Source organism: Dryobates pubescens, chromosome 12, assembly GCF_014839835.1.
Source record: "Dryobates pubescens isolate bDryPub1 chromosome 12, bDryPub1.pri, whole genome shotgun sequence".
NCBI classification, from domain to species: Eukaryota; Metazoa; Chordata; class Aves; order Piciformes; family Picidae; genus Dryobates; species Dryobates pubescens.
Window position 1 is genome coordinate 15,913,832 of NC_071623.1, and position 15,234 is coordinate 15,929,065.

The following is a 15,234-nucleotide window of genomic DNA, read 5'->3' on the forward strand; positions in this document are numbered from 1 at the left end:
ACTTTGGTTCTTCCTACGAATAGACCATCCCCTCCACACTGCTGAGGCCGCAGCCGACCCTCTTCACGCCAAGGTCCGGCCAGGACGAGAAAAAATCGACGGCCCCGCTCAGACCCGCCCTCACGCCTGCGGGCCACCACGGCCCCAGAGCGCCAGCTTGCGCGGCGCCCGCCCTGCCCCCGCTCCACGTGACGGCCGCGGGGCTAGCGCCGGCGGGCGCCGTTCCACCTGTCAGTGGCTGCCGGGGAGGGGCTGCTTTTACGCGGGCGCCCCGCCTCTCATTTCTCCTAAGCCGCGCAGCGGGCCCCGATCCCGGCCACGCGCTCGTCCGTTGGCGGGGCGGTGGCGGTCCAACGGCCGCTCCCCCGCGCCTGGAGCGTGCGCTCGCTGCGCGTGGCGACGAAAAGAACACAGCGGACACTTGCACTTCTGCTCCCCATGGTGGGTGAATCCAACTGCTGTGACACAGGGGTCGCCCTCGCTTCGGCCGCTGCCCCCAACTTCTGCGCGAATGTCACCCACTACCCAACCTCTTCCCTCCTGCGGCCCAAGCGTAGAGAGCCCAAGTCAGCACCGTTCTTGGTCCCCGCTCAGGGAAGCCATTATTTTCCAGTTTTATCAAGACCGCCACGCCCTGCGACCAAGCCAGGGCAGAGCGGCAGGGCACGGCTTTCCCTGCGCCGGTGTGGCACAACCCCCACTCGTGAAGCATTAGCGAGTCCCACTTCCTCAGCGAGGTCCACTCCCCCAGGCCGGAGCCCCCGTTACGCAACTCCACCCGCGAGCGGAGCCCGCCCTCTTCCACCCACCCCACGCCCGCCGCCCCAAGAACTCCCCCCCCCCCGCCTTCTCGTCCTACGGTTTTTAAAGGCAGAAGCCAAACCTGCTGGCGCCGGGTAGTCGAAAAGCTCCTCTGACTGACGGCCCGTCCGACCTCTCATAAGCCGTCAATCCCTGAAACTCCCTCCCCTCCTTCAGAGGCTGACCAATGGAGAGAACATGACGAGCGAGGCGGGCGTCGAAGGCCAACCAAGCTGGAGCGCAGCAGTGGAAGAGCGCTGTGACTGACGTAAGTCAACAAAGGTCACGTGCGATGCCGCGGAGGCGGCGATTGGCTGGGTGGGCTCGGGCGGGCGGGCGGACAAGGGGAGGGGGGTTCACGGTGGCGGCGTGGGGTTCGCTGTGTGACACAATTACAACAACTTTGGGCAGCCGCTGGGGAAGTTTGTACGGGCGGCAAACACACCCCGCACGGCAGGGCGGGCGGGGCCCCTGTCACCCCGGTTCCTCGCACCCCTCGTCGTCGGGGCGAGTGGTTTCGCGGCGATGTAAACACCGCTCAGCCGCCATCCGCCGCAGCAGCCGCCGCCACCTCCTCCTCCTCCTTCCCCTCCCCCCCCTCCCCCGAGTCTCCAGCGCTGGGGCTCCCTCCCCCCTCCCTCCTCCTCCGAGCAGCGGGGCTTCCCCCCGCCTCCCTCCCTCTCCCCTCCCTCCCTCCCTCCCCCTCCCTGCCGGCTGTTGTTGTTGTAATAAAAGTTGTGGGGTGTGTGTGTGTCGGGCACCCCGCCCCGCCCGGCGCTGGGGGGTGTTGGGGGTGCGCGGGGGGGGGGTTGCGATCGTGAGTTAATTACGCTGCGTTTCCATGAAATCGTGCGGAGTGTCGCTCGCCGCTGCCGCCGCCTCTGCTGCTCCTTTCGGTGATGAGGAAAAGAAAATGGCGGCGGGGAAAGCGAGCGGCCAGAGCGAGGAGGACTTCGCCAGCTTGACAGCCGAGGAGAGAGAAGCCCTATCCGGCCTCGACAGGTACCTGCTCCCCGCTTCGTCCCGGCCGCCTCCGTGTCCCGGCTCGGCCCGCGCTCCCTTCGTGTCCCCCCCCTCCCCTGCCCGCGGCTCCTCGCTCGGGAGTGCGTGTGTGCCCGTGTGCGGGCTCCCGGCCCCCGCCGCCGCGCTCTGCCCTTGCCCGCCGGGAGCGAGCCTGCCTGCCTGCCCGTGCTGGGGGCTGACTCTCGCTAACGCTTGTGCCTCTCTCCCCTCCCTCCCGCCCGCTCCCCTTCTGCAGCCGACTCTTCGGATTTCTGAGGCTTCATGAAGATGGCGCCAGAACGAAGGCCTTGCTGTTAAAGGTAAGCTCGAGGGTGGATGTAGAGCGGGGCTTTGCGGGGGGGAGGGGGGGGGGTAGGTTGGGGGGGGAGGGGAAGGAGCCGGTCCGGCCCAGCCGCCCCCTTCCTCCGGTCCCCTGGGTCCACACGGTGAGTGTGCATGCGAGTGTACATCTGGGTGCGAGTGTGTGTGCGTGGGGCACCGCCACATCCGCGGGCGCACGGCCCTGCAGGCGGCAGGGAGCTCCGATTCGCCCCCCGCTGCGGTCTCCCCTCCGCGTCGCTGTCGTTTTTGCCCCTTCCCCCCCAACATCACCCCCCACGTAGTCAGCGCAGGCCCCCGCTCGGGAGGGAGCCGAGCGGGGCCGCGTGTGGGAGAAAGGGAGAGCGCGGCCTTGCAGATACTTTGCGGGTGTCCGTCTAGCCCTGGGACGGGAAAGTGCCTGCGCGCCACGGCCGGAGCCTGGGGCCGGGAGCAAACGCCAAGCGGCGCCGCGCGGCGGGGGAGGGGTCGTGCGGGCAGGAGGGAGGGGGAGGAGGACGCGGGGGGGGGCGGAGGGGGGGGGGGGGGGGGAAGGGCGCGCGCGAGGCGCTGGTGACGTTGGCCTCTCCCTGGACCCTCCCTCGTGATTTTCGCCCCGCGCGGCGGTGGCCGGCTGCTGCGCGCGCCCTGCCGGGCGACCGTTGAGCCTCGCGGCGAGGCGAAAGCTGACCCGGAGCTGGAGGGAGCGGGGGGCCCAGCGCGGCCGCGGCGCAGAGCGGTTCCCAGAGCCCCTCGCTGAGTGACTTGTTTACTCTCCGGGCTCGGCTGCCTCCAGCGTGCCAGGTCGCCGCCGAGCGGCTTGACAGGGAGCGGGACGGCGCGCTGGTTGCTGAAGGCTGCCCGGCTTTTTCACAGAGATGATTGTTTCTGTGAAAAGTTGTTGGCCCTGTCATTTAGTTAAGTAATGGCTGCTTCTGTCGGCCCAAGATGGCCGGACAGGGAGGAGAAAGAGAAGGGATGGGGGGGGGGGGTAAACACGAAACAAATACTGGGGACGAGTATGCACGTCGCCTGTAGCGTGAAGCCCCCGGCGAACGTTGAGGGAAACTCTCCTCCGTATTGCAAGTTCTTTCTGGGTGCTTTCCTGCTGCAGGCAGGGCGTTTGCAGCGCCAATGTCCTTATCAACCTGTGGCACGTTCTGCTGCCCATCCGTAAGCTATTGACAAAGGCTGTGCCTGCCAGTTGTATGTAAACACTAAAAGCAAAAAAACACGTTTGGATAACAATAAATGGAACTGCCTTTAAAATACCACATGGTTGAAGCAGGGTACTGTGGTCTTCTTGTTCCTGCTTTCTGACTTGTTCCTGTCAGTAGTGCGTTGCATTTGACACTTTGTTCATCCTATTGTGCTCGTGCTGTATGCTGATATTTTCACATAAAGAGTTTTTTTTCGTGTGTGTTGCTGATCTTAGTTGATCAAAAGGCCTACCTAAAGCATGTTAAATTTGGTAGCCTAGGCCCTTACTCATATTTGGATGTTTATTTCTGGTATGATTGGAAAAGCTCAATGTCAGGATGTGGGGAGAGGGGGTAGAGATGGAAGGAAAACCAAGTACACTTTCTTTGTGCTTGTATTTTAAAAAATCCCGTGATTTCCTTTTGATTTTCATAGTTACTTGTAAAAGTACTTCTTCCAAGGGGAGCGACATGTCAAACTAGTTAAATAACGTATGTTAACTGTTAGTGGACCAGAATTAGTATTATCTGCTCTGGAACAAGGTTGAGTCTATCCCAAACAGTAGAGAGTCATGTATGGGGTAGAGCTTAAGGATGCCAGGTAGAAAATAGAAATACCATATGCCATTAGATTGTCTGTAACATAACATCACTAGGTTAAGTTTCATTTTTCGTACTGTGAAAGTAAGTAATGCAGACATCAGTTCAGCATATTAGTTGAGTTTTGAGTCGTTTCATGAATGAAATGCATTTTCTTTTTTATGCCAGTCGATTAAAGCTACTGCATATACACTCTGGGGTGGCTGAAGCTGTGGGGCATTTTGATAGTTTTGAAGTACCTATCTAGAAATACCATTGTACATTCTCCTACATTATTGTGTGAATCCATGCAGTGAGTACAAATATTTTGCTATTTCATTTCGGTTTTGTGACAGTGTTGGACATTTATGACTTGCACACTAACTCACGAAGCATGTTCTTTGTGAAACTTGTGTCTGAGAAAAGTGGATTGTTAAGGAAGTTGACAAAAAATGTCGCTGTTACTTTCAAAGATGTTTGAGAGGAATTTCTTAGCTTGAACTATGTTCAGTTTTGTTTGTCCTTTTTGCTTTCAGGAAAGGTGTGTGTGTTTCAATTACTGTCACCGATAAGAAGTTGTTTTTCAAGGTGTTTGTTACTTCATTCCTTTTCTGCATGTGTGAAGCTTCACACAGTCTAAGCTATACAGGAAAAATTAGAGTAATCTAGAAAATCACTGTGGTGCCATGTAACAGTTACTGTGGAAAGCGTGGCTGTATGTGTGTGGATGTAAGTAATAGGTTTTACAGAGATAGTAACAAAATCTTTTCTTTTGTGCATGGAGCAACAACAGCTAACAAAGACATTAGGCTCCATAATTATGAAAGCCTGACTGATTTCAGAATCTACAAGCTAGCGCAGTATAAAGTAATATGAGATTTATGTGCAAGTGTAGCAGGTAAGGTGAACCACTGAATCGTGTTTCCAGAGGAGTCCTTGACAAAGACAAAAATCTATCTGTGCTCCCCTTGATGTGAGAATAGTACACCCGCTAACCTTTTAAAAGGCAGGCCATAGCAGCATCTCTTCTCTAAGTGCCTGCTTGACAGTGTTTTCCCTGGTTACTTGCGGTTGAGGTGATGGGAGCAGTGTACATGGATGAAGAGATTGTCGGATAGGGGAAGCTGAGGTCCTGTCTTGCAACTATAGAAGGAATTTCTCTGTTGTGCACACATGTACTTGTGTAGCAGCAGGATTCTCTTGTGGGCGTAAGTTCGGTGCCTTGATACAAGGAGGTACTATCATGTTTTTACTGGGGCTTGCTTGGAAGGAAGCAGTATGTTGGCTTGGACCACTTACAGGCTGACCAGGAGATACCATGAAGCCTTTCCAGTGGGAATTCTGTTTTAGTGAAGCCACACCCTGACACGACTTAATAAGAAGAAATTTGAGATTTCTTTCAGGGGTGGAAGCAGCTTTGTATCTGGAGCTTTTACATAGTTGTGGATTTTATTCATGGTCTAGGTCTGGACTGCAGTCTCTCTGTTTTAGTAGTTTTCCATTGTAGGATATAGGGTTGTGGTATTGTGAGCTAAACGGAGTCCTCCTTCTGGATGTAGCAAATCAAACGAGCAGATAAGACATCAGATCTATACAGTTTTATGAATTATTAAAGATACAGAGTAAAGGTCAGTAGTACTGTATTGTTGTTTCACGTATTGGGTATGTGATAAGCCAGAAGAAATAAAACTTTCTTGTAATAATGTACATGCTGTTAGTATGTGTGATGGAGTAGAAATTTCTGTTGCCAAAAATTTTGTATTTGTATTGCAGAAAAGGAACTTGAAAATCATGGTTTGCAACTGTTGTAGTTTTGGGAGATAGAAGAGAGAAATTGAAAGAGTGGTCACCTCTCAGACTGGTGGAAATGTTGAAAATCCAGTGTAGCCAGCCTTTTATAGGAGGAGGTGCTCACTGTTATGCTTCTGTAGTTGACAATAACATTAATGTGAAGGAGCAAAAAAACCCTCAAAACAAAACCAAAACCCCTGCTGTTACCTTGATGTCTCTTTCTCCCAGGAAAAGGTTCTTGCAGGAGGTGAAGCTTAAAGATTATTTGGGGGGTGTGTGTGAGGAGGATATCCATTGTATTAGAAATTAATTGTAAAGCATTTTCTCTTTATTACTTTCTTTCTCTCTCTTTTTTTTTTCCCCCTTTTTTTCCCCCCCTTCTGTAAATGGTATTTCTACTGTTTAGGCAGACTTTCTTTCAGTGGCAAACCTTTGTTTTATAAGCTATAATTATTTGGCTTGCATACAGACATAGGTTGATGTAGCTGGTCTGATGTATTGGGTATAAGAAGCTTGTTAATTCCTATTCATAGAGCTTTTGATATCCTGTAGATAAAATTGGTAATGTGTTTTCATTTAGAAGTATTGATATTGAAGTTGATACAAAGAGAGATTAAATAGTTCCATGCAGTGGCCCAGTTCTGGTCTCTGTTACCTCTCGTGTTTTGCAGTCCTTTTCTAGATGATTTAAAAATGGTATTTCCTTTGTCTAAAGCCTGCATGTGTTGACAAAATTAACAATGTGCTTGTTTGTGTTTTCGTTAAACACACAAAATAATGTGCACAATGGCAATATTCTTTCATCTTTCTTGTAATTATAGGTGTTGCTTGTTGAGGAATAGTTCTGGACACTGTGAATTAGTATGTATTGACTTTGTCCCTTTAGTGTTGACATTAATGTTAATTTTCTACTAATCTATAATTAAATATCATCAGTTCTAATTATAACAAACTGCCTGAAAAATAATTATGCAGGAAAACATTTTAGCAGATTAGTCTAGGTATAGTACAGTTATTTTTTCTAATAACCTTGGAAACATTTTAGCTTAATTTATTTTCATCAAAACAAAGAAATGTTGCTTTAAAGAGAATTTTAAGGTTTGCTTTATATAATGGCAGTACTGGAAACTGAGAAACAAGGAATTCATACCATGAGATGTTTGTAAAGCATTCCAGGAAGTGGGCAGCTATTCCAACTTCTGTAAAATTATATCTGAGCTATTCCTTCATTTATTTAATTTTAAAAAATGCATTCTGTATTTGTAATTTGTTTATAGCCTATCACGCTGTCTGTTAATATGGAGCAAGTTGAAGCTGGTTAAAATGTTGTAAATTACCTCATGGGTGGAACTGGTTTTCTGGCCTTTTTGAAGGGTCTGGAAGTCGAAAGATTTGGAATAACGTTAAGTGTGTTACTGGATAATTGGGACTGACATGTAATTTTTTTTTTCCAAGTCAGAATTTTTCTGTATGCAGTTGGGCTTTATGTTAATAAGGTAGGGTCTGTTAAGATCCAGTAGCAGTGCAATGGGTTATACATTCTATAGTTAAATGTTTGCACCATGTTTATATTTGGAAATGACAATTACAGTCTATGTGATGTTTATGTATCCTGGTACTTAGAGACTTAGAGATTTGCAGTATTTGTTCTTTATCTGTTGCTAGATACTTGAATTTTTTATTTAAAAAAAATGAATATTACATAGTATATTTTGTTTAAATATGAGTTACTTGCCATGTTTTGTTACTTTCAAAAATAGTGATCAAGGCATATTTCTTTAAAATAGTGGATTTTATTGCTCAAAACATACATTCTTAAATGTTTTGGATGTTTCTTAAGTTTAAAATGCAGTGTTTTTATTACTTCCCAAAGCAACAAAATTGATGAAGTTACAAACATTGCAGTTGTCATTTCAATATTTTAATGAAGCGGAAAGAACTGACCTCACCATTACAAAAAAAACTTTTCTAGAAGTGTAGTTAAGATTGCAGTTCCCTGTAGTGGGCTGACTGGACTTGATAATTATAGAGGTAAGACTATCTGCAAATGTTGATGCCATCTGAAGTAAGTGTTGAAAGCATCGTCTAAAAGCTATACCATATGTTTGTTATACTGTTTTAGAAAAGAGTAGATATTTCATACTTGGATAACTGTGAGTGTAGAACCATTTGTTTTCATTACATTAGTAAGATGATACAGAAATTAAGAAGAGTCATGGCAAATGTTTACAGCTATAAAGTGATTTTATACCGATAACATTTGTCGTAAGACTTTCCATTACCAGAATTATATGCTGTAGCCCGCTGTTGTTCTTCATTCCATGGAGAATTAGGCAAATTTGCATTCTGTGGAGAAATTAAGCTTTGTTTTCCAGCCTTATGGATTGATCAGTAAACTGCAGGTTGATCTCTGCTGAGTGAACAAATATTGTTACTCTTGGTCCTCAACTGCTATGATTTTTAGGTAATGGGAAGGATTTTGTGGTATTTTCAAGAGACAAAGAGAAGGAATTGTGTGTACTTGTAGTTTGAGAATACCTAAATAGTTGTGTAAAAACTAGTTACTAATGAGTAGAGCTTGTTAGTTACTAGTTAGATCAGCTTGTTCAGAAATGAATTAAACAGGTGGGCTGTGTGTCTGAGGTGAGTACACACTGGAGCTTGCTGGCAGGTTTTAGTATTAGTTCAGATAATTCCAGAAGCTGAGCCGTTATTGTGCTCACTCTGAATACTTTTAAAGTGTATAGTTACAACTTCCAATCCTTTAGTTCTGTACTTATCTTGTATTTCACTCATGTAAGTTACTTTTTGTTTCAGCCTCCTTTTTTGGTGAGATTGTGCAGCTATGATATTTGTAGTGCAACATTTGAATAATGTGTCTTTACAACTAAGAATTAAAGTGACGCTCATTAAACTTCATGTGCCATTGTAGAGACTAGTTGGCTGTCTTTGTTAAAAATGTTAACGATGTTAATCTTGTTCACTATCAGTTTTGAACTAGTGGAGTGGAACTATGGAGTCCTGCAGAAGGCTTCCAGGATTTGTAGAGGTGTATCTGAGAGGATAATCTTGGTACCTTTTACTGAATGCTTCTCTTAGAAGGAAGGAGAGGATTTAGTCTCATCCGAGTTCATTGGACCAGGGAAGTGCTATAAAACATGAGAAAATTATTAAGTATGGTTTTAATATGTTTCTGACTTACAGATAGGTAAGTTAGAGAAATAGCCATAGTAGTTGTAATTCCTCTTGTGAAAATGCTGCCTTCAAGACTGTCTTGTTTTAGTACTAGCGTGTTAAAACCTTGTTTTTAAGACTAGTTCTATTGATACTGGTCAAAGGAGTATAGGCATTTTGATAGTTTGCTTGTGAACCTAATAAAGTTTTTTGAACAGTACATTTTTAAAATTAGCCTGGTTGTCAATTTTTGCAGTGTAGAGGTATTATTCTCAATTCTAAATGCTATTCTTTTTACCTGAAGAGTGACAGGAAAGTATTCCTTGCATGAATAAAATACTGTGTTACTAAAGAAAAAGCAGCTTAGCTATGTTTTGGAGTGGAAGAATATTCTTTGTTGGATGGATTCACTTTAGAGTATGAGAGGATGCATGGATTACCATCAGAGCTGTTTTGTCAAAATAACTTCCTTTATGGTTCTTGCATTTGCTATGTAGTATTCATGGAAGAAGGTTGTTTAATTAAGATGTAGAATTAAGAGCTCACTTACTGATTTGTAAAGGGAATGACTAAAAGTGTATTAGGAATTACAACCAGAACACTGTATGTCTACATATGAATTTCCTTTGTGGTAAGTTGTTAAATTAATTGTTTTGTTAAAATGGCTTTAAGTAATTTCCTTTTCTCACAGTGGTGTTTTGAGGATTATGATTCACTTCTCAAATATAGATTGGTTATTAAAGTTTAAAGGAAATTGAATTGTGAATGTACTTTTCATTAAATTTCTGCTTGCATTTTGAGAATTGAAAAATTCTGAAAAATTTCAGGATACTTTCAGCATTAGTCAAAAGATCCAGTGCCGTGGCTTTTAATTCTGTTGCATTTGCCATTTACACTTTCAGTTTAAGCATTGTTTTAATTATCTTGTGATTATAAAACTTAGTGTGCACAGGAATCTAGAGTAGAATAGTAAATTGAAGCTAAGACTTCAGCTTTATGTATTTTACCACTACATAGCAGAATTTTAAGTACTTTCTCTGTGCTTCTTATATGTGTTAGTGAAACCATTTTTGCACCTTTGTGATGAATCAGTCTGGAGAACTGTTTCAGATGAAAAATAATGTAGTAAAAAATGGAAGACTCATTAATTTAACTAACTGGCACTGAAGGTTAGTACTAAGAGGTTTTGGATTTTAAAAGAGCAAACTTGCTCAGAGCTCAAGTGGGAGGAATTCCATGGGAACCTTCCATGGAGGATAAAGAAGCCATAGAGTGCTGAGAGTTCTTCAAGATTGCTTTCCTGGAAGCACAAAACCAGTTCATCCCCTTTAAAGGTAAGGGAAGTAAGCTGAGTAAGACACCCCCTTGGCTTAACTGCGATCTTATGATTCTGCTCAACATCTAAAGAGAAGCCTACCAGGGATGGGAAAAAAATTAATACCTGTTGAGAACTATAAGAGTACTGTCAGAGTGTGCAGAAACGCAGTTAGAAAAGCAAAATCTCAGCTCAGATTGAAATTGGCCAGAGATGCCAAAACTATGACAGAGTTCTTCAAGTAAGTAATCAAGAAAGAGAAGGAAAATACTGGCTGGGTGTTAAACAGGAGAGGTGAATTAGTCACCAACAGTGGTGAAAACACAGAGGTTCTCGACCCATTATTCCCCTCTCTCTTTACCACCACTGTTGGGACCTAGCAGGCTTGGTGAAAAAAAATCCAGATCAATGCAAACACAGACCCACCATCAGTTAAGAGAGAGTTGATATGCAACTGTTACAGGAGCTCAGTCCCTATAAATGGGGTCGTTAAGAGAGCTGGCTGATACTTTGAGACTGCCCTCCATAGTCTTTGAGAAACTGTGGAGATGATGGGATGCCACAGAGGACTGGAGGAAGGCTAATACCACCCTCCTCTACGAGGATGGCTTAAAGAAGGATCCAGAAAATTATAGGCCTGTCAGTTCTGTTTTGGTCCCTGGGAAATTTATGGAACACATCCTTCTCGGGGCTATCACAAGTCAAATGAGGCCTTTGCCTGGGAAAAGCTAGTATGGATTCACCAAGGGCAAATCATGCTTGACAAATATGATCACTTTCAAATAACAAAATAACCTGCTTGGTTGATGTGGCGTGAGTAGTGGACGTTATCTATCTGGATTTTTCCATGACTTTCAATCCAGTATCCTACAACCTCCTCCTAGAGAAACTCCAGCATTGTGATCTAGACGAGTGGTCTCTTGCTATGGATGGCAAACTGGTTGTCAAGGCTGCATTCAGTGGGTGGTGGTGAATAGCTCCTTTTCAAACTGGCAACCTGTCACAAGTGAGGACTAACACCATTTGATGTCTTTATAAATGATCTGGATGATGGAATCAAGTGTGCTCTGGTGAAATTTGTTGGTGATACCAGACAGAGTAAGGAAGTATACACTTCAGAAGGGAAAGCCACCCTGCAGGAAGACATGGCTAGCCTGGAAGAGTGGGCTAGCAAAAACCTGAATGAAATTCAACGAGGATAAGTGTAAGGCCTTCTATCTGGGAAAATATAATCTAGGAGTGCAGTACAAGCTGGAATCTACCCAGTTGGGAGCAGTGCTGTGGAAATGGACCTGTGTGTCCTGGTGGATAACAAGCTCAGTATGACTGGACATGCTGCTGCCAACAGGATGCTGGGTTGAATTGACAAGGGCATCATCATCAGAGATTACTCGGTGCTTATCAGGCAATGCCTGGAATACTGTGTTCAGGTTTGGTCCCTGCTGTATAGGAAAGAGGTTTTAGAGAAGAAACAAGTGTTTATTTGTGCTTTTCTTAATTAAAAGTATAAGTGTAGCTTTTAAATTTTATAATTTATGAAAAAAAAATCTCTACTAAACAGCTGTTCAGCTACTTTTGAGTAGGAATAGTACATTTTTGTCTATTCCTTGGTTAAGAAACAGGGAAATTAATTAAAAAATAGTCTGTGTGAAAGCAAAACTAAGCATTAGATAATATGAGGAATGCATGTCTGAGCTGCTTCTGGCATTCTAATGAAAATCCTCAAATACATCTTTACCATAGGAGCACATATTAATTTAATTTGCAAGTTTCTGTAGCAGAGGGCTTTCTTAATTGTAGTTACTATGTGGAGGAAATTATAGTTGAAATGGCTTTAATGACTCTTCTGTTCATACATGGGGAGGAGTTAGAGGTATTTATGCTTATTGCAAAATTTGTTTTGTTGCCAAAGTAAGACGAGATCACAGAGACTGAGTCCATGTTAACTAAGGTCTCATTTTCAACCTTGAAAGGACTCTATTAACTTACAAGTTTACATGTTAAAAAATTTATCAGTTTTGACAGTTTTCTAGGATTAGTTATATGTTGTCCATCTTTGTTATCTTGGTGGGATTTTTTTCTATGTGTAGTTTCAATGAGAGGCATTTAAAAAAGTCTAGTTGATAAGAATAATGTGAAAAACTTACTGATGGTTCAGTGGAATCTGGAAAGAAGAAAGGTGCGTGTTAAAAACATGGAAAGCACAGCAAAAGCTGTATTGTAGTATGGAAGGCTGTTGTAGGGAAGATGGATGTATTTGGGGCAGTTTGAAGGATTATGGAAGGTTGCATAAGGCTTTCTTAGGTAATGGTGTGTGGTATGGATATGACTGTTGTGGGACTGCGATGCACAGTCTTGAAGATTGTCGTCTTTTAATCTGGAAATGTAGCTGTTCCCCAAACTGAATGAGGACAAAGTTAGAATATCTCGACCTATTCCCTGACAGTAAAAACGCTGTCATCTTAAGTTGTGTTTTTCTTTACTAGTTGGTTTTGTTCCCCTGTGGCAGCTTACTTTCTTGCTTTTGAATGGTAGGATGTTTTCCTGTAATGCTTGTGGCCAAAAAGCTGAGAACAATGATGACTCCATTATATCCAGTGAGAAAGGAGTCTTTTGTATTACTTACTTTTAATTGCTAATTAAACTAAGTCTTTGGTAGTTTGAAAGAATGGAATAGTTTGTCCTACACTTCAGACCAGTTTTTGGTACTTGACTATGGAGAATGATGGAAGGTGTGATTTTTATTATGATTTCTAGATAAAAGTGATCTTCCTGAAAAAGTGATAATGGATAAGAACACTCTTTATTTTGCATAAGAAGTTCTGAGGATTCAGGAAACCTGTAATGCCTTTGAAACTGAGGAGCAGCTTAGGACTGTGCTGCTTGAGAAGGCCTAGGGATACACTGCCCCCTCCCAGGCTCTCTATGGATTTTGCCTGACTGCTCTGCTTTAGTTTCTGTATTCAGTCATTAAAGGTATTGTAGATTGTCCAGAGAAGCAGCAGGGATCTTCTAAAGAAAGCTTGCTGATATGCAGAGTATTGTGATTTGTTCTTGATTTTAATTTTTATTTCTTAAGCAGTAAAGTAAGAGTGAAGCTTCCTTAATAGTGCAGCACTCGTTCTAGCATTAGAACACATTGATTTTAAAAATTCTTAGCACAGGTAGGAAGGAATTTTCTAACATTGGGAAACTTCCACAGGAGGAGTGGATAAGCAGACATACAGATTTGACATCTGAAAACAGGAAAACAAGTTCCAATTTGGGCTGTTTCACAAGATTTTCCCCAGGGCGCTCTCACTTCCACAGCTGGACCTCAAAAATGGAACAGACTGATTCAAAGCAGTTCATTAATGTATTGCTTGAGGTTTGTCAGGCTTCAGACAGCTGGAAAGGAGAAGGAAGACACATCTGTTCTGGTGACTTCATTTTTTATGGATTTGCTGTAGTTTGAGAACCTTTCCAGATTTTCTTCATATCATTGCTGAAATTGATTAACTCCTGTTCTTATAAGCAAGTTACCTGTTTCATTGTCCTAGTTTGTTAGTGATCCACTCTTCTAAGTGATAAAATACTGTTGAAGAGTAGTAGCTATCATATTAATACCTGGGTTTAAGAATGAGTGCATTGTCAAACTCAGCCTCTTTGTTCTTACGCTCACACTTGGATCTCAGTTGGACAGTAGTCTCTGCTGCTGTAATTCTGCTGGCATTTTCTCTACCTCAGCAATGCCTGCACAGTGTATACTGACAGAAGTTATTATGTTGGCATTATTGCACTATTGTGTGCAGTATTAGAGACAAAACCTGTTAGTGCTATCCACTGTTACCCTGGTTGGAGGTTTGAATCAAGGTGCATGTTGGGGTTTGTTTTGTTTTGTTTTTCTTTTCCCCTAGTATATGAGCAGACAGCGTGTGTTAAAGCTGATTTTGGTAAACCAGCAATGCTGTCTGTTCTGGGGCCTTCGTGTGCTGTTGTGATACTGCTTGTATTAATTTCAGCTTTCAGTATCTTCCATATTTTCTAAAGAATAAAAAAGTCTGATTGGCCTTAAACCTTGTTGCAAGTAATGTAATTTAGAGACTGGGTCAATGTGATCTTTCTATTTATCTCAAATGACCAGACAAACTATGTAATGTTGTACTGTACCATGATTACACAGGATTCAACAACGATTAGGATGGAATATACTCTAGATGAAAACGATTCTGAAGTGGTATCTTAAGGAAAGAAACATTCCTTTTAGAGCCATTGCTTACAGTCCTTAATAAAAGGTGTATTACAAGTTATGTAAGTTCTTCACTCTGATGCAACAAACTGTTGTATCAGCTTACATTTCAATTATTTTAATTATAAGCTACCTCCCCCCCCCCCCCCTCCGCTTTGTTTGAAACATTGTTGGGACAGAATATTGGAAAATAACTTTGTGGATCTGAAGTGCAGGAGGAATGACTAGTGTAACTTAGATGGCAGGTAGAAGAACTTCATTAAACAACAGATATGTTTGTAAGATGATGAAACATTTATGTAACTTCATATTGCACGTTAAATTGACAATTCCTTTAGGTAGAGAAAAAAAAATCACATTTTGCTTAGAAACTAAAGAACAGACACTAAATGAGTAGTGTAGGTACCATGATCTTGCCTCTCCTTCCAAAGTCACATAAGGGAATTAAATTGCTACTTCTGAATAATTTTGGCTCTTAGTCTGAAGGTGTATTTTTCCTTGAAATGCACTCTAAAAATGAAATGGTACATTTTTCTTCCTTGCATATATAAAAATTTTGGCATTTGGTTATCACTTTGTTTGGACCTCTTACTTTGCACATAGGTCTTGAAGGAGGATTCCCATAGCATTGGAGAAGGAATACTTGAGAGACACTATTGCACAGCACTTGTTCAGTGGATTGAGCTGAAATGAGATGTGGTTTCCACTGCTAAGTTGCATTTACTGCAGAAAACTGCCCATGAAGTTGCACTTAAATATCTGTATGAAGAATTAGATTTGTTTTAAGTTGTGTTTTCTTTGGCCATCATATGCTATAAACATAGATC

General features: G+C 43.5%; 1 protein-coding gene across 15 annotated transcripts in view; it reads left to right on the top strand.

Annotated features, from left to right (window-relative positions):
• The first annotated feature begins 1,587 nt into the window (after positions 1–1,587).
• KDM6A (lysine demethylase 6A) overlaps positions 1,588–15,234 on the top strand; it is a 157,285-nt gene continuing 143,638 nt past the window's right edge. For 13 of the 15 annotated variants that reach the window (XM_054165952.1, XM_054165953.1, XM_054165957.1 and 10 more), the window contains exons 1-2: positions 1,589–1,803; positions 2,060–2,123. In XM_054165952.1, the coding sequence (XP_054021927.1) occupies positions 1,643–1,803; positions 2,060–2,123 (225 nt within the window). In that variant the 5' untranslated portion in view covers positions 1,589–1,642. Of the gene's footprint in view, positions 1,804–2,059; positions 2,124–15,234 lie in introns of all 15 variants that reach the window. The other 2 variants (XM_054165951.1, XM_054165966.1) reach the window with 2 other exon arrangements.